This window comes from Lacerta agilis, chromosome 7 (genome assembly GCF_009819535.1).
Source record: "Lacerta agilis isolate rLacAgi1 chromosome 7, rLacAgi1.pri, whole genome shotgun sequence".
Taxonomy (NCBI): Eukaryota; Metazoa; Chordata; class Lepidosauria; order Squamata; family Lacertidae; genus Lacerta; species Lacerta agilis.
Window position 1 is genome coordinate 84,771,017 of NC_046318.1, and position 26,259 is coordinate 84,797,275.

At 48.0% G+C, this 26,259-nt stretch overlaps 1 protein-coding gene across 1 annotated transcript; it reads left to right on the top strand.

Annotated features, from left to right (window-relative positions):
• Nucleotides 1-1,264: 1,264 nt before the first annotated feature.
• On the top strand, nucleotides 1,265-25,719 carry RECQL4 (RecQ like helicase 4). The gene is made up of 24 exons (XM_033155975.1): nucleotides 1,265-1,455; nucleotides 1,566-1,599; nucleotides 2,979-3,088; nucleotides 4,026-4,169; nucleotides 4,640-5,751; nucleotides 6,564-6,663; nucleotides 8,093-8,222; nucleotides 9,883-10,014; nucleotides 10,266-10,415; nucleotides 10,741-10,833; nucleotides 12,056-12,192; nucleotides 13,757-13,840; nucleotides 14,070-14,258; nucleotides 14,362-14,544; nucleotides 15,451-15,652; nucleotides 16,867-17,144; nucleotides 17,920-18,057; nucleotides 19,129-19,285; nucleotides 20,163-20,292; nucleotides 21,407-21,573; nucleotides 23,628-23,814; nucleotides 24,140-24,293; nucleotides 24,998-25,106; nucleotides 25,532-25,719. The coding sequence occupies exons 1-24, from the start codon at nucleotides 1,372-1,374 to the stop codon at nucleotides 25,651-25,653; spliced, it is 4,326 nt and encodes a 1,441-aa protein (XP_033011866.1). The 5' UTR covers nucleotides 1,265-1,371; the 3' UTR covers nucleotides 25,654-25,719.
• The last annotated feature ends 540 nt before the right edge of the window (nucleotides 25,720-26,259 follow it).

Consider the following 26,259-nt stretch of genomic DNA (forward strand, 5'->3'; position numbering starts at 1 on the left):
ACTGTTCCAACAGGGTGCTCACACCCCCCACGCAGGAGGGAGGAGGAACCCCGAACATTGGTGTGCAATCCCTTATATAGACTTTTGAAATTGCCACCCTGTAGCTCAAGACCACCATACGTCACTCAAGGGGCGGTCTACAAGAGAATCCTGTCTGGCAGGACTGGTATACGCAAACTCTGGGATGATGGGAATTGTAGTTTCAAAACATCTGGAGGGCCTGAGTTTGCCTATGCCTGTGTTAATGGGTTTACTTGGACAGCCAGGCCATTTTTTTGTGTGATGATAAATACTTAATTCCTGAGTCCAGGTCACAGGCTCACCCTATTCATACACCATTGTGCCCTTAAGGCAGGATTTGTGGGCACAGAGACAACAGGAGGCTTCTCCCATTTCCATCCAAACTACAGAGGAATATTTGAGGTCAAAATGGATTTAGGACTCTTTTCCTGTCCTGGTTCAGACATGTGGTTTATATATTTATGTTTGCCTGGTACATTTATGAACATTTATTTTATATCTTAGACCTTATATTCTCATAACAATAGAAAGTGACAGTTATTTAAATAAATAAAAACGATGCAGCACTGTTTATTTATATCCCACTCTTTTCCTGAGGAGGGGGTCCCCTGACTGTGACCTAAGGTTTACAGCTAAAACAAAAACAGCTAAAACATGGAGGGGGGGGAGCAATAATTAAAAACCATTAAACAGATATATAATTTATTTTATTATTAAATGTTTCTTTATTATTATTATTTATTACATTTATATACCACCATATACCCGAAGGCCCCAGGGCAGTTCACATCAGAAAAAACACAAAATGAGAATACAAAATACATAGTAAAACAAACACATTTTAAAAGCCTTAGACTGTTAATCAGCCAAACACGCCTGGTTGAAGAGACGTTTTAATAAGATGTATTAAAAGCACACAGATAATTACAATAAGAACAGCACAACACCAGCCATTTCCTTAAAAGCAGCCAGTTCCGAAAAGCTTGTTGAGACAAGAATGTCTTCACTTGCTGGCTGAAGGACAGTAAGAAGGGAGTCAGTCTAACTTCTCTAGTGAGGGAGTTCCAGAGTTGTCTGGGAGCAGCCATTGAGAGGGCCGTATATCATCTATATTTATTACACTGTTTAAATATTAATAATTCATGAACAATATTAAATCTGAAAGTTGCATTCTCCAATTATGAATTGCCTGCCGTGTAACATATTCTGGACTTGCATGTTGTTGGGTGCATAATGGGCAGTGGGGCCTCCTGCCTGCTACCAACCCAGCTCTGAAGGGTTCTTTTGGAACATATTCACCTAAAACTTCTGTCTTCTTGTGCAGTTTTTGGAAGCCTGTCTTGGGGAGCGATGGACAGATGTAGCAAGGTTAAACTCCTGCTGAAAAACTGGGAGGTTTTGTTTTTTCAGGAGCACCAGAGGAGACCTGGCAAGGTATTTGGAACACTGTAGACTAGGATGGACATTTGAGTTATTGCTGACAGCATGTCTGTAGCCATTCACATTTCTAAAATTATCCTGACAAATTTGCACCTGTTTTCTAGGCTGATGTTGCAACAGCTCCTGAAGAGGTCAGAAGTAAGTGTGACTCTTCTCCATAGCATACTTGTTTTTGTGTACTGCGGTGGTGGAAGGGATGTCAAGCCAGCTTTAGGTTAATCAAGGGGACAGCTTTTAATTTTTGGAATAGTTTAGATCAGCTGGCAAGTTTTGCAAATAAGTTGCTCCCCAAAGTCACATGTATGCTTCCCAGTTCCCTATGGTGGTAAGGAGAGCCTAGAACTCTAAAACCCTGTAACTCCTGCTAATTAAAACGCAAAAATTCAACCAGCAGAATAATTGTCACTGCTCATTTTAAGAACACATTGTCTTAAGGTAGGAAGAGCTTGGTTGGTTCAGGGCAACCTCTCTATTCCAGCACCTTCCCCTGCAAATGCCTCAGTGGGAAGCATTGCAGAAAAGAAGATAAATGAGGTTAAACAATAGCATACAAACATTATAAAAAAACAAGGTAGCATTGCAAATCTAAAGTATTGATGCTGAGCTGAGAAACCCTAATTGAATAACAATTACTGTTGGGGATCTGAGGTGAGGCACCCATGTAGCAGAAGTTGCCCCCAGTTCCATTTACCACACAGAGGCAGCTTAAGGTCCAAAATAGTTTACTGATGTAGAAGATTAGGCTCGGTAAAACAGTTCCAGACATTGATATATAGACATATAGTTTGTAAGCTTTGCAGATACAGATATAAGGTATAAAGTATTCCTGTTGCTTCAGAAATTCAAGATGTAACACAGGCTCCAATTCACGGACAGACTGACCCCAACACTCAGGCAAGACCCCAAACACAGACAACACAAGATCCCCAAAAATTGAAATGACATGCCTTAATCACTTATATAGTCAGTACTGGGCCATTGTCATCTAAATGTGTTTTATTTGTGTAGGGGTTTTCAGTGTACAAAGTGCTTTTCCATTTACTTAATATGCTTTTCCAGTAGCTGTGAAATTGACCCCTTATAACACATGGAAACATGATTGCAGAAAGGTACTGTGGCTGGCTCCCTTAACAGTCCATCTGTAGAGTGTTGTCATTCCTGATTAGCAGCAGCTCTGTAGAGCCATGGCCTGTCAGATCGGGGGGGGGGGGACTTTGTGCATTGAAGCTCTCCATCTCTTCATCTCAGCCCCTTGCAACGTTTACTGTGGTTTCGTTCAGCTCAAGCTGCAGGCCTCAATGCCTAACCCAGTGGGTGAATTTCTAAACATAAACTATCAGAACAAGACCTCCCTACAGGAAGGCTCTTCTCAAATCATTATCTAGAACTGTCACACCTGAATATTACTACTACCTGAGGGAGAGTGTGTATGCTGGGTTTGATAGACCCCAGAGTTGATTTGGGCAGGTAATTCCTCATCAGCTTAGAAGTCATTCTGAACTGCTATTTGTGCATAGAACTGTACAAAGAGTACAAGGCACTGAAAGAAACCAAAGGACACCAAGGCCTCCTTGAATCTGAAGCCATCTGCCAGAAAGAAACTCAGGAGCTGCCAGTAGCAGAACAGGTAACAAAGGGACTTCGTGTTTTGCAGCTGTGATGTCTGTGGGCACCGACCTTGCAGGGGAAAGGCTTGAGCCCATGTTCGTTATTATCAGATCAAAAACCCCTGCCGCCTGTTAACACCCCCTCCCCCATCTCCATTTTTGTCACCTACAGCCTCTAAATGTGAACCAGATGAAGCTGTGTTGGGGCTGAACTGTTTTCAGAAGGCAATAAGGTGTTAGTGTGGTGTAGTGGTTAGAGGCTTGGACCAGGTCCTGGGAGAGCAGGGTTCAAATTCCCACGCAGCCATGAAGCTCTTTAGAAGAAGAAGAAGAAGAGTTTGGATTTGATATCCCGCTTTTCACTACCCGAAGGAGTCTCAAAGCGGCTAACATTCTCCTTTCCCTTCCTCCCCCACAACAAACACTCTGTGAGGTGAGTGGGGCTGAGAGACTTCAGAGAAGTGTAACTAGCCCAAGGTCACCCAGCAGCTGCATGTGGAGGAGCGGAGACGCGAACCCGGTTCCCCAGATAACGAGTCTACTGCTCTTAACCACTACACCACACTGGCTCTCCTTTAGATGGCCTTGGGCCAGTCACTCACTCTCAGACTGACCTACCTCACATGGTTGTGGGGATTAAGTTAGGAGGAGAACCATGAACTCTACCTTGAGCTCCTTAGAGGAAAGGTGGGATATAAATGTAATATAAGTATGAATAGTTGGAGAATGATTGCATTTGCATGGAAAACGAACTACAATATTGATATGTAAACGTAGCGCTGCACAGAGGAACGATTTGCAACTAAAATTTACAAACGTTAGAATCATAGAGTTGGAAAAGACCACAAGGGCCATCCAGTCCAACCCCCTGCCAAGCAGGAAACACCATTAGTTCTGCATGCTGTAATTACCCTCTAAAACTTCCGCCCGTATTTCCCCCCTCGTCTCTGTTCCAAGGTACCTGAGTCGGATTGCTGGGGTACGCACCTGAATCGAGGAAATATGGCTCCTAAACTGACCCCGCAGGATCAAGACACACTGCAGGCTTCTGTACAATATTTTGGCATGAAGCTGAAACGCAACTTGGGGTCAGCTATTAAGGTTTGTGTGATTGGTGAGTGACTAATTCTAGCCTCGAGCCCAGGCTGAGTGCAGGGACAGGGTAGCTTCTGAAGGCTGAAGACCCTTGAGGAAACAAAAGGACCAACTCCATTTAAACTATGCCTGCGATATGATCTAATCTTTGCACTTCCTTCCGTTTCAATGATGTCTGCAAACTTGATGAGCACCTTGAGCCAGACGAAGGGATAAGGCTGTTTGGAAAGTCTGCGCTCATTTCCCTTACCTAAATAATTACTCATCTGTATAATTTGACCTTGCAGACACATGAACATGCATTTCCCAAGAGATTTTGGCTGCTGTCACAAAGATTCCCAGTAGGGAAGGGAAGGTTGTCTGTTGTCCTTAGCTTCAAAGGTTTTCTTTTCTGGTATAAAGTAAGAGGGGAAAGTGTTGGGGATATAGGTAGGTTCACTTGCTGGAAACTAACTGAATTTTACTTTTGATCTCAGGAACGCCCTGTAACTTTAAGGAAATCCCTCACCCCCAGGAGGAAGTCAGTCACAGCAGTGCAGAAGGACTTGCACCAAACCACCACAAAGGCTGTGTCTCCCAAACCACCCGAGGCTCCTTTGTTACAAAATAGCCCAGATCAGCTGCTTTGCCCCGATCCCATGGAACTGGAAACCCTCCTGCCACCTTCATCCCCAGGGCTGATTCCTAAGAAGCTCCCCATCTCTGACCCAAAGCCAAGGCCGCCACCACCGCTGGATAAGTTTCGGCAGCTGAAGCAGACACTGACCAAGCGGCTGAGTAGCCTGGATCCTGGTTGGCTGGACAGGTGCCAAGGGGTAGAATGGCAGGCAAGAGGGGGGCTCCCTGGAGACAGCTCTTCTATCCCAGATCCAGGCCAGGGCTCACCAGGACTCAACTCCCAGGGGAAAGGGGGTGTTCCTCCCCACCTTGCAGAGCAGGAACAGGAAAAGTGTTGGAATTCTCCCAGGGGAAACAGTCAAGGAGATGCGGTGGAGAGCCAGCCCCTGGTCCAAAGTGTTGGAGACGACTGCAAGCCCAGTGGGCAGGCTAACCATACAGCAGGTGAGACTCTATGCAAAGCAGGAGCAAACGCCGCACTCACTGTGGGCAAAGCTGAGTTTTCTGCCTTCAAGCATAGCCACAAACTGGAGATTTGCACAAATGATGCCACTCAGGAAACCGAGATGCAGCTTCGGGAGGGAACTTCGCCGCAGTTGAGTGGTGCTTTCTGCAAAGTGGAGGATAGGCAGCAGAGTCGTCCTTCCGAGAGAGGAAAAGCTTCTTGCAAGAAGAGGCAACGGGATCCTGAAGCCCACGGAGAAGATGGCAAGGACAGGTCCCAAAGTGGCACCTCTGGCGTAAAGCGCAAGAGAACTGAAGAGGTAGCGGGGGGCAGCTGCTTCAAAAAACTGTGTGGTGCTAGTCAAAAGCCAGGTCCCAGTGAATATGACTTTGATGGTCAGGACACTGTTGAGGCGCAAGACAAAAGTGGAACAGGCACGCCAGTTTGCTTTGAAAACCTACTTGGGGAAGTCGATGGGGAGGAGTGTCCCAGACGGAGTGAGAGATCCAGCAACCTGGCCTGCAGGTATGTCCAGGGAGCTTGCTGGAGCTGGGGATTCTTGCTCCTCTTGTATGACCAAGGAATAGCCTGGAGAGTTGCTATTTAAGAGAAAGAGTGGCATCCTCGAAGTACAACTTAATCTAATATTTTCTCCTCTCGAAACAAAATAAAAAATAAAAAATTCTTTCCAGTAGCACCTTAGAGACCAACTGAGTTTGTTCTTGGTATGAGCTTTCTTGTGCATCTGAAGAAGTGTGCATGCACACGAAAGCTCATACCAAGAACAAACTCAGTTGGTCTCTAAGGTGCTACTGGAAAGAATTTTTTATTTTTTATTTTGTTTCGACTATGGCAGACCAACACGGCTACCCACCTGTAATTTTCTCCTCTGTTTCGGTATGCACTCATAGATTTGTACTAGAAAGTGAGTGGTTTGTGCAGTCCATCCCTCCTGATGTCCCTATCCTGATTTTGCATTCTACAAGTTACTGTCACATAAAATAGTTATTTCACGCAGTACCTTCCTACAGTGTTTCTTCATGCTGACAGCTTGCATGGTTTGTTTTATTAACACCACAGTGTCACCCTTCCTTTTCCACTTTGAGGACGTTTCACCCTTACAAAAATCTGGTTGTGGGACTTGTGTTCACCTAGAGAGAGAGAAGAGAGATCTCAGAACCTTCTTAAGAAATACAGTTCCTTAGGGGCTGGTGGGAATCAGGATTGCTTTGGTGCTTAAGTCTGCGCCTTTTTGCCGGTGACTGTGCAAGAGATCAACTGAACATGAGGCACCCTGTTTTGAACCGTTACAATAAAGGGATCTTGTCTCTTTCTAGGCCACCACCAAAGAAGGATGGCAACTTTGTGCGAATCAATCTCAAGAGGAAATCTCACGTGAAAGGGTACGCTTTGAAAGGGAGGCAGCTCCGCAAGCAGGTAAATTGCCTCTTGACTCAGCAGTATTTACATCCTGTAAAATAGAATTGTTGTTGTTGTTGTTCAGTCGTTCAGTCGTGTCCGACTCTTCGTGACCCTATGGACCAGAGCACGCCAGGCACCCCTATCCTCCACTGCCTCCCGCAGTTTGGCCAAACTCATGTTAGTAGCTTCGAGAACACTGTCCCACCATCTCATCCTCTGTCGTCCCCTTCTCCTTGTGCCCTCCATCTTTCCCAACATCAGGGTCTTTTCTAGGGAGTCTTCTCTTCTCATGAGGTGGCCAAAGTACTGGAGCCTCAACTTCAGGACCTGTCCTTCTAGTGAGCACTCAGGGCCGATTTCTTTGAGAATGGATAGGTTTGATCTTCTTGCAGTCCATGGGACTCTCAAGAGTCTCCTCCAGCACCATAATTCAAAAGCATCAATTCTTCGGCGATCAGCCTTCTTTATGGTCCAGCTCTCACTTCCATACATTACTACTGGGAAAACCATAGCTTTAGTGGTATTTACAGCCTTTTAAAATAGAATTGGAATGAATTGTATCTGAGTGGAACTTCCAACTGTTGAAGTAGCCTGTTTGCTCTGGAGGAAATTGAATTCAATTTTGTATTTAGTTTCACATGAAGAAGAATATGTTTAAAACATTTTGGGAAATGAGAACTACTCTCAACGGTTTTGCCGTTTCTTCATTTGTTTGTGTGGGGTGGGTGGGTCTCTGCCTCATTGCACTTCTACATGGGTGGGGGTCACAGTTGTTATAGAATCGTAGAGTTGGAAGGGACTCCGAGGGTCATCTAGTCCAACCCCCTGCAGTGCAGGAATCTCAGCTAAAGCATCCATGACAGATGGCCATCGTGCCTCTGCTTAAAAACCTCCAAGGAAGGAGAGCCCACCACCTCTCATGGGCTTGTGCATCAGTGTGCGGATGTATAAATTTATAGATCTGAGTACATGAAGGCACACCTCTTGGTGGTAAGAGATCACTAAAGCTATGAGTGCTCCCGCAGCCTCTCGCTCCTCCTGGTGGGCTGAGCTCTTCTGCTCCCTTCTCATTTCACTCCTCCTAGACTTGGGCGGTGGGTGGGTGTGTCTCCAGCTCCTGAAAGGTGGCCGTTGACCCCTTCCCTTTAGGGCAGATGGAGCTATTCTCACTCTTCAGTGGCACCAGGGCAGGGCTTTGCCAAGCCTGGAGAGCCCGTCAGAGAGGGGATGAGCTCATTACTCCCACCATGGGGATAACGGGTACGAGAACACTTTGGGGCACCCTCCTGCCAAATATATGCTAACAGATTCCCCCACAAGCCACGGGAGCCGTCAGCTGGGTCCTCGGCCAGCCCATGACTCACACAGCCTGATCACAACCTCCTGTAGTGATGCAGGAGAGGCGCCCATTGACTTAGCCCACGTCTTTTTGGTGTCTTGACAGGTATGGAAGCAGAAGTGGCAGAAAAAGGGGGAACAGTTTGGAGGAGGTGGCAGGCGCTTGGACCGAGGCTCTGACACTTGCTTCCGGTGTGGAGAACTTGGTCACTGGGCTTCCCAGTGCAAGGGGAGAGGTAAGGCCACCCGGCTGTCATGGCCAGATTATCACAAAATAAAGACCAGGTATTGGCATGCTTTGCATTAAGAGAACAAGACATGTCAAGTTTGTTTTGGATGGCTACAAAGACTTTCACAAAAAGGCAGACAGAAGGAGTTAGCTGCAGAGTTTGCACAACTTCCTGCAATGTCTACAAACACTCATTGCCCTTTTATTAGGAAACCTGTCAGCAGAGTCTTGGATCTGGCTGTCAAGCACAAAGAGAAGGAAAAAGTCCTCGTTATAAAGCAGCTGACCACTTTGTCGTGTTGACTCCATAAGATATTTTTTATTGCTAATCCTCAGGTGATTTTAGGTGTTTTATCAGCTCTGGCCATTCCTTCGGTTTCGTTTGGGTTTTTTAATTGACTTGAAACCGCTTCTGAGACTGTATTAGGACATGAAGGCTACCTCAATTGTCCTGTGACTTCTTGGAATGTGTTCTAAGGAAGACACTATTTCTGGCCATAGGATTAGCACATCTAGCAGATAATGACTGCTGAGTTTGTATGTTAATGTTAAACCCATAGTTTAGTTTTGCGTGTGTGAGCCTCAGATTCTTGCCCATCCTCCACCTCAGCTGCAAGATGGAGGTTGGAAACTTTTGTCAGCTAACCTTGGCTGCTAGTGATGTGTGGTTGGTGACCTCTCATTAGTGGCATGTGGTTGTTTAGTGAACCAAGCCAAGTTCAAGCTGATGGTAATATTCTTAGCTATAGTTCCATTGAAACAAGCCAACACTTGCCACAGTTCCTGGATGGGACATAATAAGTCATTGTAGTTAGTTGGTCTTCCTGCAACTGTACCAAAGCTCAGGGCAACCTGGGCCAATGCAAGGGCAAGTCCCTGGCCATATTTGCAGAAGGAGGAGGAACCCAGGAGGCTGCCTTAGACCAGGAAGGTCAGTATTGTCCACATGCTGACTGACAGCATCAATGTAGGGTTTCAGATCTACAGTGGTGCCCCGCTAGACGAATGCCTCGCTAGACGAATGCCTCGCTAGACGAAAAGCATTTGCTAGCGGAAGGCTGCCCCGCAAGACGTTTTTTTTTTGCGCGCGCAAAAACCTCCGCGCTGCATTGCCGCTTCGCTAGACGAAAAATTCGCTCTACGAAGACACTCGTAGAACGAATTATTTTCGTCTAGCGGGGCACCACTGTACTTGGAGATGCCAGGGATTGAACCTTTTGCATGTAAAGCAAGGTGGGCTAACCTTTTTTTGGCCCATGGGCTTCTTTCACCCTTTGTCAATATTTCATCATATGGCCACTCCATGTTCTTGCATGAAAACACAGGAACACACCCCCCCCCCGACTGAAATGTGCAAATGGGGTGAGGGGGGATGGCATTGTTTGTCTTCCCTCGTCAAATGATCAAACTGATCAATAGGGAAAAGGTGATTTGCATCTACACCAGTGTGCTGGGCTGTGCCTGCCCCACTGCTACCAGAATTTGTGGTCTTGTGTGGTCAAAAGCAGTTGCTGTTTGGGGGGCACAGCAGGCACCTGAACTAGAATTCAGCCACCCCTGATGTAAAGCACATGCTCTACTCCTGAGCTACAGCCTTTTCCCAAAGGGGAAGGCATTTCCCTCCCATTATTTTGATGGCTCCAAAGCGGCATCTCTTCTTCCTTTAGCTGCTACTGAGCAGCTCTCTGCTGCTGACCCCCAACTGAAGGGAGATGGCTCTGCTGCCGAAGAGGAGGTGCCACTGCTGACTTTGGAGGAAGTGGCTCGGATGACCAACACTGCCTACAGCAAGGTCTCAGGTAAGAGGTCTCAAATCAGGAAGAAGTTGTCACAGGTCAGTTGCCGCTGTGCTAGCGGGGCATTTTTCTGTAAGCAGATACAAGCGCCATGGTGTCAAGATGAAGAAATAATTTGGGGCTTTCCTCGCAGCTGGTATAGAGGCTGCAGCTGGTGCAAAGACACTACGGTCCAGCTGGTATATTAATTAATTGATAATAAAGATAATAATATTCATACTTCTTCCTCCTCCCCCCCCCTCCTTCTTCGCCAGCCAAAAGCAAGAGCAGCCAAGGAGACCTGAAGCAGCTTGCTCAGGAGGAAGAGGTTCACCTGTGTGTGCAGAGGCCCGTGTTGGAACTTCTCCCGCCACCTCTGCCAACAGAACCTCTCTACAAACTGGGGCAGGACGGGAAGGTGAGAGGTAAGTTTCCAAAAGGGTGCCTCTGCTGCCCCCCCCCCGAAGGCTGGTTGTCACCAGCCTCCATGCTGTGGTGAGGCAGAACTTGCAGCAGAATTTGTGCGTCAGATCCCCAGTTAAAAGGCCCTGTGTGTTCTTCACTCTTAACAGTTGCTGTGAGGTTTTCCTAAAGTGCTTCTTGCCAGTTTTGTGGACAGGCTTCAGTCTCACTGATAAGGGGTTTTGCAGAAGTTCTGCCTACGTCTCTTTCTCCTGATGCTTCCATGAGTGTGCGGGGGACAGGCCTTGCCCCTTTCCTGACTGGATCTCTGTTCTGTGTCTTATGCAGAGACCCCTCCAGAAGTGTTGGAAGCGTTGGCTGAGTTGGGTTACGCCACCTTCCGGCCAGGACAGGAAGCAGCCATTATGCGGATACTCTCAGGTGAGAAGGGTTGTTTGCAAGACACTTCCTCATCTTGCAGGAAATGCAGAGTGAAAAAAAGGGATGCAGTTTACTTGGATGTGCAGCCAAGCAATTGTTGCTGGTGACCAGATGTGGTCTTGCTGCATCCTTTTCTAACCCTGTGGCCTCCAGATGTTTTGAACTACAATATGGCTGTGCCATATTAGGAAGAACAACATTAGGAAGAACTTCCTGACCGTGAGAGCTGTCCGACAGTGGAATTTGCTGCCAAGGAGTGTGGTGGAGTCTCCTTCTTTGGAGGTCTTGAAGCGGAGGCTTGACAGCCATCTGTCAGGAATGCTTTGATGGTGTTTCCTGCTTGGCAGGGGGTTGGACTGGATGGCCCTTGGGGTCTCTTCCAACTCTATGATTCTAGGATTCTATAACTAGGTTGATGGCAGTTAAAGTCCAAGACACCAGGAGGGCACTAGGTGGGGGAAGGCTGTTGCCAGATGCAACTTCCAAGCAACACTGAAGGGTTGGATTTATATAGGGGCTGGTTGATATGGGGAGAGGTACCAGCTGCTTAAGGGCTTATACATTAATGTTAGCACCTTGAATTGGGCCCAATAACATGGAGTCATCAAATTGTATGACTTCCCCTGCATGCGAAGATAGGCTCCAGTGGATTGAGTGGACGAGACCGAGAGCGGGTCCAACAGTCAAGAAGGCAGTTCCTGCACATGCTGCAGAGATAGGTGAGGGACAGTTAGGGCTCATCAACCTAGGAAGGTAGCCCATCTAGGAGAAGGAAAACTGATCCTGAACATCAGCTGCCTTGCGGGATATCTTCAGGAGAAGAAAGGGCTAAAGAGTAAACCCTACACAAATGTGGAGCAGAGTCCCTAAGGCGGTTGGGTGACGTCTTATACGCCTCCTTCTGGCAAGTCCTGCAGCTCAGCTGGTTCTAAACGTCTTGCTCTGCTTTCCTTTGGACCCCGTCAGCGAGTCCGAGAAGGGGGTCTTGTTGTCTGGGCAGCCCAGGACCTCCAGACACACAGCCCAGGCTTGTGCTCCGAGGAGGTTTGACTTCACCCCCGTACGCGCAGTCCATTGCAGACGGATGCCACCAACAATATAATTTTATACTTGGAAAGGACTCAACGGGTCATCTGGTCCAACCCCCTGCAGTGCAGGAATCACTGCTGTAGGCAGCCCATGCAGATTGCTGCTGCTGCTCTTAATTCTGCCCCTTCTCTAGGGCTCTCTACGCTGGTGGTCCTGTCCACAGGAATGGGGAAATCTCTCTGTTACCAGCTCCCTGCGTACCTGTACAGCAAGAGGTCCAAATGCATCACCTTGGTGATCTCACCATTGGTATCGCTTATGGATGACCAAGTAAGTTTGCTGGTGCCTTTGGATTTGGAGGAGGGTGGTGTCATTTCCTTGCTTGTGGTCCAGGGATTGGGGGGGGGGAGCTCTCCAGGCTCTAGATTTAGGAACACAGGGAACCTGCCTTATATCCAAAGCAGACCATGGGTCCATCTGGCCCAGGGTTGTCTACAAGGACTGGTAGCGGTTCCCCTGGTTTTCGGACATTTCCTAGCCCTCCCTGGGGCCTTCTGCATTCAACCTCCACCTCCCAGACCTTAGCAGTGTGCTTCTGGTCTTCTGCTGTGATTGCTTTGGGCTGCGACAGCGGAGGAGCAAGGCCTCAGCCAGACACTGCAGGCAGCTCTTGTCTATTTAACAAACCAATTTTTGACACAAAACTGCTTTATTATTATTATTTATTGAATTTATATATCACCCTATACCCGGAGGTCTCCGGTGGTTGACAGAACAAAATCAAAATATAAAACCACAAAGTATATAATCAAAATAAAAACAACCACCCAGTAACTCCCTTTCAATAAAGCAACTTTTTCTTGGTCAGTTTTTTAAAGTCGTAATGGCAGGTAGCAGAGCTGGGAAAGACCCTCTGTCTGAGTTGCTGCCCGTGAGAGGAGGTAATATTCAGGTAGATGGACTCTCTGGCCTGGCGTTCACATGCAGCGGTATATCTGTAAGAACAAATGTTGAGTTCAGCTTCTAAGAATATAATTTCGAATTATTTGCAAGCAGGTTTCCTTGAAAAGATTTCCAACTCCAGTCTAGTTTGTTCCTGGTTCTTAAGCAAGAAAATAAATAATAATAATAATAATAATAATAATAATAATAATAATAATAATAATAATAATGATGTATTATTTATACCCCACCCCGCCCATCTGGCTGGGCCTCCCCAGCCACTCTGAGCAGCTTCCAACACAATATTTGTTGTTGTTCAGTCGTGTCCGACTCTTCGTGACCCCATGGACCAGAGCACGCCAGGCGCGCCTATCCTTCACTGCCTCTCGCAGTTTGGCCAAACTCATGTTAGTCGCTTCGAGAACACTGTCCAACCATCTCATCCTCGTCATCAGACATTAAAAGCTTCTCTAAACAGGGCTGCCTTCAGGTGTCTTCTAAAAGTCTGGTAGTTGTTGTTCTCTTTGACATCTGGTGGGAGGGCATTCCACAGGGCGGGTGCCACTACCGAGAAGTCCCTCTGTCTGGCTCCCTGTAGCTTGGCTTCTCGTAATGAGGGAACCGCCAGAAGGCCCTCAGAGCTGGACCTCAGTGTCCGGGTAGATCTATTGGGGTGGAGACGCTCCTTCAGATATTAGATCCTCTGCCTGCAAATCATTTCCCTCCTCCAACAAGTTTGTTGGATGACATGATCCTAGCATTAGGGAGTAAGTTTAGCGTGAACCTCAGCATATTTCACCCCCTCGGAGGAAGTTACAGAGGAGGAATAGCTTTCAAGGAGGTAGCTCTGGGAGCCTGAATGTGGCTTGAGGGGATCTCCATCTCTTTTGACTGTTCTGTGTCCACCATTGGTTCTTCCTTCAGTGACACACATTTTGTGCTTCCTTTGCAGGTCTCTGGCCTTCCCCAGTGCCTGAAAGCCGTCTGCATACACTCGAACATGTCCAAGACCCAGAGAGAGGCTGCTATGGACAAGGTGAGGCGACTGATGCAGATGCTACGTAACTCTTGATGTAACTGCAAAATTCTAGGGTGTCCTGGGCTCCTTCCAGCCTCCGGTTTGCAACTTGTAAACAGTAATAAATTTGTGGTATGCTGTCAAATGCTCAAAGCACAACATGCCTTTTCTACCTGTAGTCTTTTTTAAAAGAAATGTTAAAATGGGAAATTATGGCTCACGACTTGCCGGCTTTCCATGCTTGCAGGTCAAGGCTGGGAAGGTTCATGTACTCCTGCTGTCCCCCGAGGCCTTGGTTGGGGGAGGCGTCTCGGCATCCAGTTGCCTCCCACCAGCGGATCAGCTGCCCCCAGTAGCTTTTGCCTGCATCGATGAAGCACACTGCGTCTCAGAGTGGTCCCACAATTTCCGCCCTTGTTACCTTCGCCTCTGCAAGGTATGGAATCTGTGCGCACAGAAGCAAGATGCAACGCAGGTGTGTGCACGAGGAACACCTGTGAGCAGCAGAGCCTGGCTAGGTGACACCTTCTCTCCGGCAGGTTCTTCGGGACCGCTTGGGCGTGCGCTGCTTCTTGGGCCTCACAGCCACCGCCACCCTCTCCACTGCGCGGGATGTGGCTCATCACTTGGGCATCCCGGAGGCCAAGGGGATTGCTGTGCGTTCTGCGGCTGTCCCTCCAAACCTGCATCTCTCTGTCTCTGCAGACAGAGACAAGGACCAGGTGAGTCTGGGGTCTGACTTGCCGCCTATCGCTACTGTGTGGAAGAGTGTGGGTGGCTGGGTGGCTCCATCTTTAGAAGTCTTTCTGGTTGCTGATTTCCAGCCATATGTTGAGAGATGACCTAACCTGGGGAGAAAACAGTGAAGACCTGATGAAGAGAGCACAGCAAAGGTTACATTTTTTTTGAGAAATATAACCTCTCAAAGGACCTGTTGATGGCATTTTACCATTGTACTGTTGAGAGTGTATTAACCTATGGACTCTGTTTGTGGTTTGGGAGTTGCACGGCCAGGGAAAGAACAATGCTGTCCAGGGTTGTAAAGACTGCGGAGAGAATAATTGGGTGCCCTCTTCCCACCTTGGATCAAATCTATGCCTCCAGGTGCCATCAGAAAGCTGCAGGATAGTGCGCACCCCGGAAACGATCTCTTTCAGCTTCCGCCTTCTGGAAGGTACAGGGTTATAAAGACCAGGACTAGCCGCCTGAGAAACAGTTTCTATCCAAAAGCAATTTTAAATGCAGTGTAAGGCAGTCACTAAGGGAGTGTTTGTTTTTAGTGGTAGGGCACCAGAGTTTTTAGGGGGCTAATCAGGTAGAGTATTAAAGTTTAGGAGTTTAATTATGCATAGGCAGGATGGGGAATGAGTCGACAGGCATTTTCAGGGTAGTAGGCTTGTTGGTTTTTGCATGTCCGATGTAGATATTTCAATTTCATTGTTCTGTATGTGACAATGACAATAGAGAAAATCGTATATGTTGTGGAGTCTTGGGAGGGTCCCTTGTCTCTCCGGTGATGGTCTTTTGGCATTCCCTTCTTCCATGCTGAGCAATGCATGTCACTTTCCCTCGAGCATCTAGGGAGGCAGTCCTGCGCCTCAAAGTTGGCAACTTTGTTCTGATTCCAGGCCCTGGTGACCTTGCTGCAAGGGGAGAGGTTTGGGAGCCTAGACTCAGTCATAGTTTACTGCACACGCCGCGAGGAGACAGTCCGGATCGCAGCCCTTATCCGCACGTGCCTCCAGGGTGTGAAGCTCAAAGAACCCCCCAATGCTGAGGAGCAGGAGGAGGACAGCAGCAGCCTTGCTAGCAAGAGGAAGAAAGCAAAAGGTGGTGGTCAGTGGCTTGGCTGCCTGTTGGGAGAGGCAGGCTGGGAAATGGTGGGGTCAGAAAACAGGAGAGCTGGTGGTTTATTTCTTCCACTTCTCAGGCCAAACTGAAAATGCATTTATTTATAGTTGGCTCCACTCCAGAGGCCTGGAGTGTGTCATAACAATTTTTTTTAAAAGCTGAAATACCCTGTAAAAACATAACTAAAATTACTAAATTTTACCACCTAAATTCCAGCTACAGAGTGGCTACCTTGCACTGAACCCCAAGCTTCAGAGTCAGCCAAAGAGAAAAATAGTGCCACATGTCCGAAGGAGATACTCAGGCACACACCGAAATATCCATGCACCCCAGGAATCCTTGCAATGGGGCAGCGAACTCAGGGGCGCTGTCTCAGGTTACTCACGCCAGCAGCCTTTAACAGCAGCGCAGCATGCAGAAGTCAAACAGGGCAACTTCATGTTCCGCCAGGCCTTTGGTCAGGGCTCAGCCTGACTCCCCTTTTCTTTTTCTATAAGAACTAATACGAAAGAGTCCTCCCAGCATTCTCTTCTTTTTTTTGTGAATATATTTTTTATTTGTCATTTACACAGTATTTTACAGAAATGTACGGTAAATATTCCAATTACAAATAAAAAAAAAAGCTTTGAAAGAAAGCGGTTAACACTTATTGTCATCACTTTGCTTGGTTACTGTTCCATAGCTCTTTGCTATATTATCAATAAGAAAATGTCTATATTACTTTAGATAGTATTCGAATAATATTTACCATACATCGGATATCTTTAAGCCTCCCAGCATTCTCACAGGCCCATATAAGATCAGCGTAAACAGTTGGGCCATTGAGCATTCACTGTTCCCAACCCTAACCCTGCGGAAAGCCATCTAATTAGACTTTGATTTGATTTTGACCTGTTTTTAGGAGGTAATTTAATTATTGTTCGATTTCATACTAATGTTATATATTTGATGTTAGCCGCCCTGAGCCCGACTTCGGCCAGGGAGGGCGGGATATAAATAAAAGTTTATTATTATATTATTTTTAAAAAAACAAAATTTTGTGCTGCCATTGGGAGCTGCACTTGTTGGATTTCTCCAGGAAGAAGCTGCAGTTCCCAGTGCCGGAGAGCAGTTCTGGACCGAAAGCCTCTCGGAGCCCTGTCAAGTGAGCCTTGCTCCTGTTCTCTCTTTTTTAAATCCCAATTTCCTCATAGCCAAAAAGAGCATCCGGCGCCCCCTGAAGTGGATCGCTGAAGCCTACCACGCCGGCATGTCTGCCGCTGAGCGCCGCCGGGTGCAGAACAACTTCATGTCCGGCCAGCTGCGGGTGGTGGTGGCCACGGTGGCCTTCGGCATGGGGCTGGACAAGTCGGACGTGCGGGGCGTGGTGCACTACAACATGCCCAAGAACTTTGAGAGCTACGTGCAGGAGATTGGGCGGGCGGGCAGAGATGGCAAACCAGCCCAATGCCACCTCTTCCTGCACCCAGAGGTAAGGCCTGCTGTGTGGGAATGTTTATATAATATAGTTGCAGAGTTAAACGTTCCTTATTTAAACCTGCACAGCGGCAAACGGCTTGCTGACTCGTTTGAGTCTTTCGTCCTTTCTTGATTGTCAATCCCTTCATCCCCCTCAAAATAAAGATACACATGCATCTGATTAATAACCAAAGTAAAGTAATGCAGTGCTCAATGGAAGGGCAGGTCCTGAAGTTGAGGCTCCAGTACTTTGGCCACCTCATGAGAAGAGAAGACTCCCTAGAAAAGACCCTGATGTTGGGAAAGATGGAGGGCACAAAGAGAAGGGGACGACAGAGGACGAGATGGTTGGACAGTGTTCTCGAAGCGACTAGCATGAGTTTGGCCAAACTGTGGGAGGCAGTGGAGGATAGGGGTGCCTGGCGTGCTCTGGTCCATGGGGTCACGAAGAGTCGGACACGACTGAACAACAACAAAAATAATTTACTGACAGATTCATTCATGTACATATTTAGGTTACAGAACAAAATATATAAACTATATTAGTGAGTCTCTTAGCACATCTTTAAGCAGCAGCAGCAGCCTTACAGACCTACAGCCAAAGCTAACTGACACAGTGGCAGTTGGTCCTCCCTTAGAATATTGGACTTGACTGACATCCCAAATGCTGGACTCTGCTCGGGTTGGTCCTTGTGGGTGTGCCTTGCCTGGTGGCAGCCGCTTCTGCACTCGTGTCTCCTTTCCCCCTTCCCCCACAAGGTCACACGGCTGCCCTTCTCTCTCCCTAGGGTGAGGATTTGCACGAGCTGAGACGGCACATCTATGCTGACACGGTTGACTTCTTCACTGTGAAGAGGCTCGTACAGAAGGTTTTCCCTCCCTGCAAGTGCCGGGAGCTGCATGAGAAACAGCAGGAGCTCAGCAAGGTCAGGAGAGAGAGAAGAGAGGAAGGCAGAGATCTCTGGGGGTGGCATTTCTCTTCCTGATAGCCCACAGGGTCAAGAGTGCTGGCAGGCGCCGCCACTTCTTCATTTGCAGTATCTATTGCCCACTCTTGATTGAATGTTTTCAATCCCAGAGCAGGGCACAAAGCTATATAAGTAAGCAGAGCAAAACAATATACAAAAATTACAAAATTGTGTAAAGAGGATCAATAAACAACTCAATTCTATCATAGGGTAAACAAGCAAAATTGCAATACCAGAAGTTAACATTTCCTCTTTAACAAAGTGCAGGCCTCAAGGCCAGGTAAAGGTAAAGGGACCCCTGACCGTTAGGTCCAGTCGCGAACGACTTTGGGGTTGCGGCGCTCATCTTGCATTACTGGCCAAGGGAGCAGGAATTGCAACTGAAGCATTTATGACAATTGGCCGTCCAACTTCTGCTTAAAAACCTCCAAGGAAGGAGAGTCCACTACCTCCAGAGGGAGTCCTTTCCTCTGTCAAAGAGCTATTGCCTGTTAGCAAACGTCCCGCGGGGGCAAGTTGTGAGACTGACCCCCAGGTTGGTACGAAGCCTTCGTGCACTCCTGGCTACTCGAGTCCAGGGGCACATTGATAATATGCGATTGTTCCCCAGCGTGAAGAACAACACACACAAGCCATTAAGGCTAAAACTACTTTATTGCAGATAAAATGCAGAGTATGCCTCTGCTTTCCAGCTCATTAAGTCAGAGCTGTGCATTAGCATGTCCGGCATCTCTGAGCCAGAAACGAAAGTAAAGTACAATAGTAAAGTACAAAAACATCACGTGTGTGAGAAAGCTGGTAGAACTGGTGGCTTTCCCCAGGATAAAAACAGACACATAGTCATGCTGGCCTCGCTGCTGCAGCTTTCGCAGCTCGGCTTGTAATAATATTACAAAGAAAGGTCTTTGTAATGTTCAGTCGGAATCTCCTTTTTTGTCATTTGAATCCCGTTTGTGGTCTCTTCCTTTCCCTGCTGCCGGTCTGCCATTGGTCTCTCCTGTGTGCAGTAAAGCCACTTTTTACATCTAGGGCAGTGAAGTGGGCGATGCGGAGATGTTGGCTGCCTTGGAAGGGAGCGGCGAAGAGCAGCCTGATCCTGGCGATGGCCGTCCTCGGGTCTGTTACAAGCACGAGCGAGCGATCCCTATTCAGCAAACTGTGGAGGCCCTGGACTTCCGAGAGGAAGGTGAGGAGGCCGGACCGGTGGTTAACTTCCTGCTCCCAAAGGAGGACGAGGGCAGGGCCAGCCCCTGCCCCATAACTGCTGAGCCACCCCTTGCCCTGTGTCTTTGCTGGTGGCTGCCCAGCTTCCTCCTCTTGCTGGTTCTGAGCCTTTGGCACACTCATGCACTAAGACATTCTTAGCCAAGTGGGGAACTTGAACCATGGTCTTTCCCAGGTCCTTGTCATTTAATCCCCACAATAGCAGCCACCCTGTGAGGTAGGTTAGGGTGAGACACAATGACTGGCCCAAGGCCACCACCCAGTCAGCTTCATGGGGGATTTGAACCCTGGTCTCTCCCGGGTGCTCTAACCACTGCACAACACTGCTGGGCCACATGGCGGTTAATAGGGGCTTGGAAGGGAGCAGGATGGAGTTCCTGCCTTTTTCCTTGCGCCCCCAGGGGCCTCCTTGCCCTGGGCCCAGGTGGATCTCCTCTCACAGTCTGCCCACAATCCCTCTGCGTCATTGCAAAATATGGGGGGGGGGGGCAGATGTGCCAGTGGCGCTCTCTGCTAGACTGTTTTTTATATCAAGCTTAAATGAACACTGGCTCTGATTCCTTTGCAAACAGAAGGCATAAAAAATGGGGTTTTGTTTGGAGTGAAATAGCTCAGTCAGCAGAGCATGATACCCTTAATCTTGGGGTTGTGGCTTCAAGCCTCACGTTGGGCCAGACATTCCCTGAGTATTGCAGGGGGTTGGACTGGATGACCCTTGGGGTTAATTCCAACTCTACATTTCAATGGTTCTATGAAAGGATTTTCACCAGAGATGGATGCGCAGCAGCAGCAGTAGATGCCCCCTTCCAGCTTGAGTGTTTTCTTCTTTCTTGGTTCAGGTATAGAGACGCTTCTGTGCTACCTGGAATTGCACCCCCGCCAGTGGGTGGAGCTCCTGCACCCCACCTTCTCTTCCTGCCGGGTGGTCTGCTACGGCGGCCCTCAGCAGCTGCGGGCAGTGGCTCAAAGGTACGGAGGGGAAGGTGGCTTCTTGCATCGCTCTGAGCAGGGACCTGGGGGAAACTGAGCACTGGGAAAGGATGGCACGTGGATAAGCTTTCTAAGGGACCCAGAAAGAACCCAAGGGAAGAGTCTGGATTATGGTGGGGGGTCGCTTGACACCCTCAGCCTTAAAGCAAACCTGAGGATTTTGTTGCCTGGTTAAAGGAGTCAAGCAAAGCACATTTTCATGAAGCTGATTCATTCTCACACTTGTAATAATACAATAAATTGTAGGTTTTGTCTTTGTGTGCCTGCACATATGGTTTTGCTGTTCTAATCGCTTGTCGTTGTGTAGCTGTTTTTGCACAGGCTGTTAAGAGTATCATTCCTGATGGGGAAACAGGATGTAAATCGAAATAATAAGAATTATAATAACTGACCCCCTGCTAGGCCAGAAAAGGGAGCATAAAGAACTTTGCAGCCCCCTGGAGTTTGGCACAGCTGTCCTCCAATCCATTTCTGAGGTGTCCCCAGGAGTGACACAGATTGCTGCAGTGACAGCTCAGCTGGAAAACATGAGGGCTAGAAGCCTCCTACGTTCTGTGCCAGGTGTGAGTTTTCATGCTCGCAGCTTGGTGTGATCAGGGGGAGTACATACAGGGCCCTAACTGGAGCTGGGTATTCCTTGCGTTCTTGAATCAATTTCGCTGGATGAATTGAGGCTGTCCCATTGATGATTACGATAATTTATTAGGGGTGGATTTGAACTCTGCACTCTTCCAATCGTTCCATCTGTACTTGAATCCATGCTTGCCAGATGAAATGATAGACCCTCTTCTGCTCCCCTACACTACTATGGGGGTTGTCTCAACCAACCCAGAGCTAATTTCAGAGGGCATGCAGGGGAGGGGGAGGAGAGCCCTGTTGCAAAGGGCTTCCACAAATAGGACGAGTTAGGTGAACCTGGTTAGGTAGCTGTCCTACCTGCCTTTCACCCTAAACTGTCTCAGGTCCAGTTACAGCGACTTAAAAACACAATATTAAAAGTAAGCTAAAACAATTCACAGTCCTAAAATATATGGAGTGAGAAAGGCCTACACGGACTTCTCACGTGCTGACCCCTTCCTCTCCTTTCCCCCAGGTGCCCTCCTCTTGCCGTCTGTCTGGCCCAGCAGCGCCTGAAAGGGGTGGACCTTGCTCATGCCAGCTCTGTGGAGTTTGACGTCATTGAGCTGGCCGACTCCATGGGATGGGAGGTCTTGCCGGTGAAACGAGCTCTCCGTCAGCTGCAGTGGAGCACTCAGAACGGTAGCCAGTCAGTGGGAAGCCTGCCTAAGTGGGCTGGGATGGGAACAGCTGTCCCAGAGAGCCAGGCCTTCTGCCTAAGCCCCCAGCCAGTCTTGGTTCGGGAAGGAAGCAGAGAAACCACATCTTCTCGGCCGCTCATCCCTTGTTTAATCTCGGCTGGAAGGTTGGGGATTTTTTTTGGGGGGGGGGGGCTGTTCTTTAGAGGGAAAGGCCTTCTGAGTGACAAGGATGGAGGAACTTGTGATTCCAAGGCAATCCTCACTCTCTTAATATCTGACCCAACAGTGGGAGAAAACTCCCTTTGGGGGCTTAAGGTGGAGGCTCACACCAAATTCCCAGTTAGTCAGTTTTGTGTTGCGAGGGGTCAGGAGCAATAAAACCCCCGCGTTCAGAAGCCATAAATCACCAAAATGGGTCCGGTAGGCTTCCCGATTACGCAGTTCAAAAATACTTTCACTTTCACCAGCAGAGTCGAAATGCACAGCGTTCCGAAGCACAGCCTCCTGCAATATCGTCTTTGTAAAAACAGCAGTCTTTAACAAACGTACACTGACTCCTTCTCTGTCAGCAAAGCAGATTTATTACAGCGTAGCATAAATCAAATGCCAGGAGATGAGGCGTTCATGACTCCTCTCCGATACAAGCAAAAACGAAAACAACCTTCACACTCGGTCTGAGAATTACAGAAGTCCTATGTACAAAGTAAAACATAACGTCAGATCCTGTGGGACGGCGTAGCTAGATCTGTGTGTAACCCTTTCAGATCCTCACAGTCAGACTATTCCACAATGCCTTGCCAGACATAGTCCAAAAGAATGTGAGAGCGTATCCCTTAACACTCACCATAGAGAGGAAATGTGTGTCATTTTGGCTGTTTATTTCCTAGCCAACCACCTGCCACCCCTGTTGCTACACCATCTCTTCACCTAACCACGATCCTTGAAAACGCTTCCACAACCAGGATATTTTTACTATACATGCAGAGCCCTCCTTGCACCTTAGCTGGAGTTGTTTTTCACTCTACCATTCAGCCATTCGGTTCCTGCCGATTTTGTGGCCAGGCTACCCTGTGGCGTACATGGCGCCGGCCTCCCTGATAATGGGTCTTGCATGATTTCTACCTAACCATCCAGTGAAATTGAACGTTGGAAGATTCAGAACTCGGACACAAGAAATGGTTTCTTTGCCCAGTGCATAACTGCGGGCTGCTACAAATGCTAGCGTTGTCTACCAATTTCAAGTTCAAGTTCAAGTTTATTAAATTTGTGAGGTCCATGCCTTTACACAAAATACCATATAACATTATTTAAAAGATAAACAATAAAATTATTAAAATAAGTTAAAATTCCTACCGCGCTGTCCCAGCAAAGGAGACAAAACCCAAATCCCCCCACCATACAGGAAAGAGGATACAACAACAGGTTAGGAGAGCAATGGGAGGGCCCTCACTACATCATCCGTGAACCCTACCCTAGTTTTCATAGCCCTCGCCACAAAGACCGCTACCATGTGGGAAATCCGTGGGTCAGTGTCCACCAGCAGAAATTTTACTTGGTCCTCAGAGTTGACTATTGATTTGGGAATAGTTTGTAAGATCACATCCCTGAATGCCGAATAGATGGGACAGTACAACAAGTAATGCGTGAGGTCCTCTCTGGTTCTCATGTGACAAGGACATATACAGTGCTCTACCGGGATTTTTGCAAATCTGCCTGACAGATAGGCCGTAGGGATAGTTTGAAAACGGGCCATGGTGAAAGCTCTCCGTAGGGTGTACCAATTTCAATGGTTTTAAAAGAGGGTAGACAGGCTCAGGGGGGTAAGACTGTCAGTGGCTACTAGCCGCAGCAGCTGTGTTCTACTTTTAGTGTCGTAAGTGGTAGCCTCTGGGTGCTGGGGATTGCAAGTGGGGAGAGTGATGTTGCCCTGCTTATGCCCTGCTTGTGTCCTCCCCCAAGGGGAACATGGTTGGTCACCAAGACCTGGATGCTGGTCCAAGTGGCCTGATTCCGCTGCAGGCCTCTTCTTAATTCTCCCCTTCTCTTGCGGCACAGGTTCCCATGTGTCTAGGAAGAGCGGGATCCTCGTAGAATTTAGCGAGTTCGCTTTCCACCTGCGCTCCTACAGCGATCTCACCGATGATGAGCTGGACTCGGTGTGTGACTTCCTGCACCAGCGAGTGACGGGCCGCGAAAAAGCTGCCCTTTCCCAGCTGCAGGCCTGCTTCCAGGCCTTTCAGAGGTGGGTAGGCACAAACTGGCGCCACTTTAAAAGGTGGGCTCTGCTGCATGTGAGAAGCTGGGCGAAAGAAGGATGTGTTCAGTCTGGTGGCCGGGGGGGGGGGGGGGGGAGAAAGAGCTCCTGTTCTAACAGGGAGGGAGAACCACCTTGCGTTTAATGGACACAACAGGTGCTTGTCACAGACTGGCTGGATGCTGAGGAGGGGTGGGAGGCACAGCCCCCTTCCAAAGGGATAATAAAGTGTTAACTCGTACAAAGATTCCCTTTGCAGCCAAGAAAGATTTGCAAAAAGAAAAGTATTCTCTCTCCCTCGTCTGTTGAGCAGTGTGGCTTTCCGCGCCTGTGCCTCGTGCTGCGACCACGGGGGCGAGGAAAAGAGCGCCCAGCTGAAGTCTCTGCTGATGGATTATTTTGAGAAGGATACAGATGATGCACTCCCAAACGAAGAGCAGGGCGCTGAGGATCTCCAAGACATTAAAGTGAGAGATGATGTTTTGCTCCTCCTCTTAATGGCACAGAAGCATAGATTGACACAGGCGTGTCTATTGGGCTTCTCCAGATTGTGGCTTCCAAGACAGTCAGGCACCATGTGTGGAAATGTGCCACTGTCTCCTGTACCCTAATCCTGCAATGCTCCTGGGACTTCATGGTCCTCATCTGTTCCATAATGCTATATGTGGGTCTGAGTAGGCTTTCTAAATACCTCCTGAGATAACGATGGGTGGGTAGGGGAACCTCTGGCAGATTTGTTCATATTAACTGTGTGCTCTCCATTGATGTGTGGTTAGGGACTTGCTCTGAAGATGGGGAGGGTTCTAATCCTGCTACGCCTCTTATTTTTCAAAGGAGAGGGTCATAACTCAGTGGCAGAGTACCTCCTTTGCAGGCAGAAATCTCCCGTTTTAAAAAGGGCTCAGGCAGCAAGGGACTGGAAAGTTCCAGAAAGTTCTGAGCTAGATAATCAGTAGCTTTACCCTGCCCACTTTTCTACCTGTGCAAAGAAGTGAGCTCTCTTCTCCCTTTTAAGCCAGAGGTGGGAAAAACTCCTTTCTGGAGATACTTCCAATTAGCAAGTACACAATGCTGAGCAAAGATGAGCCCAGTGTTTTGACTTGGTACAAAACAGCTCAACATGTCCAAATCGGTAACTAAACTCCCAGTATGCTTTGCTTCCCAATTTCAGCTCCGGGACTGGGAAGAGCAAATACGAGCTGACGTCCGCAACTTCCTGTCTATCCGCCAAGACGAGAAGTTCACTGGCAGGGCTGTGGCCAGGATCTTCCACGGCATAGGTGAGGATGTCATTCTCCAGCTGTTCCGTGGTCTGCTCTGCTGAAATCCACCAAAACCTCCCGAGGGCACTTCTGCTCGCTCACGATCTGGTCTCTTAAGGGCAAAGGCAATTGAGCATCACATTTGCCACAGTGCTATAGGACAGCCTTTTCCAACCTGGTGCATTGCAGATGTTTTGGAGTACAACTCCCTGGACGTGGCTGGTGGTTGTTGTAGCCTTAAAAACACCTGGAGGCTACCACTTTGGCAAAGGCTGCTGCAAAGTGAACAAAACTGGTAATCCTTAACTCTGTGTGAACAATGTAGGCCTAGCTGGGGGCTCTGTTGGGCCCTCTAATGGCTGGCATTGCTCTGTTGTTTTTGAGAAATGACCAAGCACTTGCAATTCTTTTGTTGGCTGATTGAGTTTTCTTCGTTTGGACAGGAAGCCCACGCTACCCAGCCCAGGTTTATGGCAGAGACCGGCGTTTCTGGAGGAAGTACATACATTTTGATTTCAACAAGATTATACGCATGGCCACGGAAGAGATCATCCGTTGGAACTGAATTGAGGCTGTGCTGCCATCTCCAGGGATGAAACCCCAGAGCAGAGCTTCTGGGTTCCCTCAGGCCTGTGTGCAGGTTGCTCTTAATTGCAAGATGCAGCTGACCAGCTAGCATCCCAGGAGCCAAAATAGCACCTCCTGCTCCCCTTGAGGTTTTGTAGAACTTCTCTGCAAGGCAGATGGAAAGCTGGGCATCTGAATGGACTTCTCTGTTGCCCTGAAATAAGCAAAGGTTTGGGGGGAAATGGCTTGTTTTTATCTCCAAGCCTTTCCCAATGTTGTATGCAAAGCTTCCTTTTTATGTTTGATTTTTTTTTACAAAATTCTCCTGATTTTTAAATATTTTTTTAACGCAAGGAAGAGTGTTCAGTCTTCTTCTAAGAATTTTTATTATTTTTATTTATTATCTGGAGTTCTACATATTTTGCAAATCTTGAAGTGTGTTAATGGATGCCTTCCCTCCTTCCTCCAGGGTGCCATTCATAAATAACGATAATAATAAAATATGTATAAAAAGGAGGACCCATGATTAAGGGTAGAGCATGCACATACAATTGGGAGACACACAGGAGGGACTGGCGTCAGCAAGCATGATCTTAAAGAACTG

What these genes read in the sequence shown, in the direction of transcription:
- RECQL4 (XM_033155975.1), top strand. Translation starts at nt 1,372, where the DNA reads ATGGACAGATGTAGCAAGGTTAAACTCCTGCTGAAAAACTGGGAGGTT. An exon ending in GAGAGGCTGCTATGGACAAG is followed by an intron (nt 13,841 to 14,069) that starts GTGAGGCGACTG and finishes CCATGCTTGCAG; the next exon opens with GTCAAGGCTGGGAAGGTTCA. An exon ending in CAAGAGGAAGAAAGCAAAAG is followed by an intron (nt 15,653 to 16,866) that starts GTGGTGGTCAGT and finishes ATTTCCTCATAG; the next exon opens with CCAAAAAGAGCATCCGGCGC.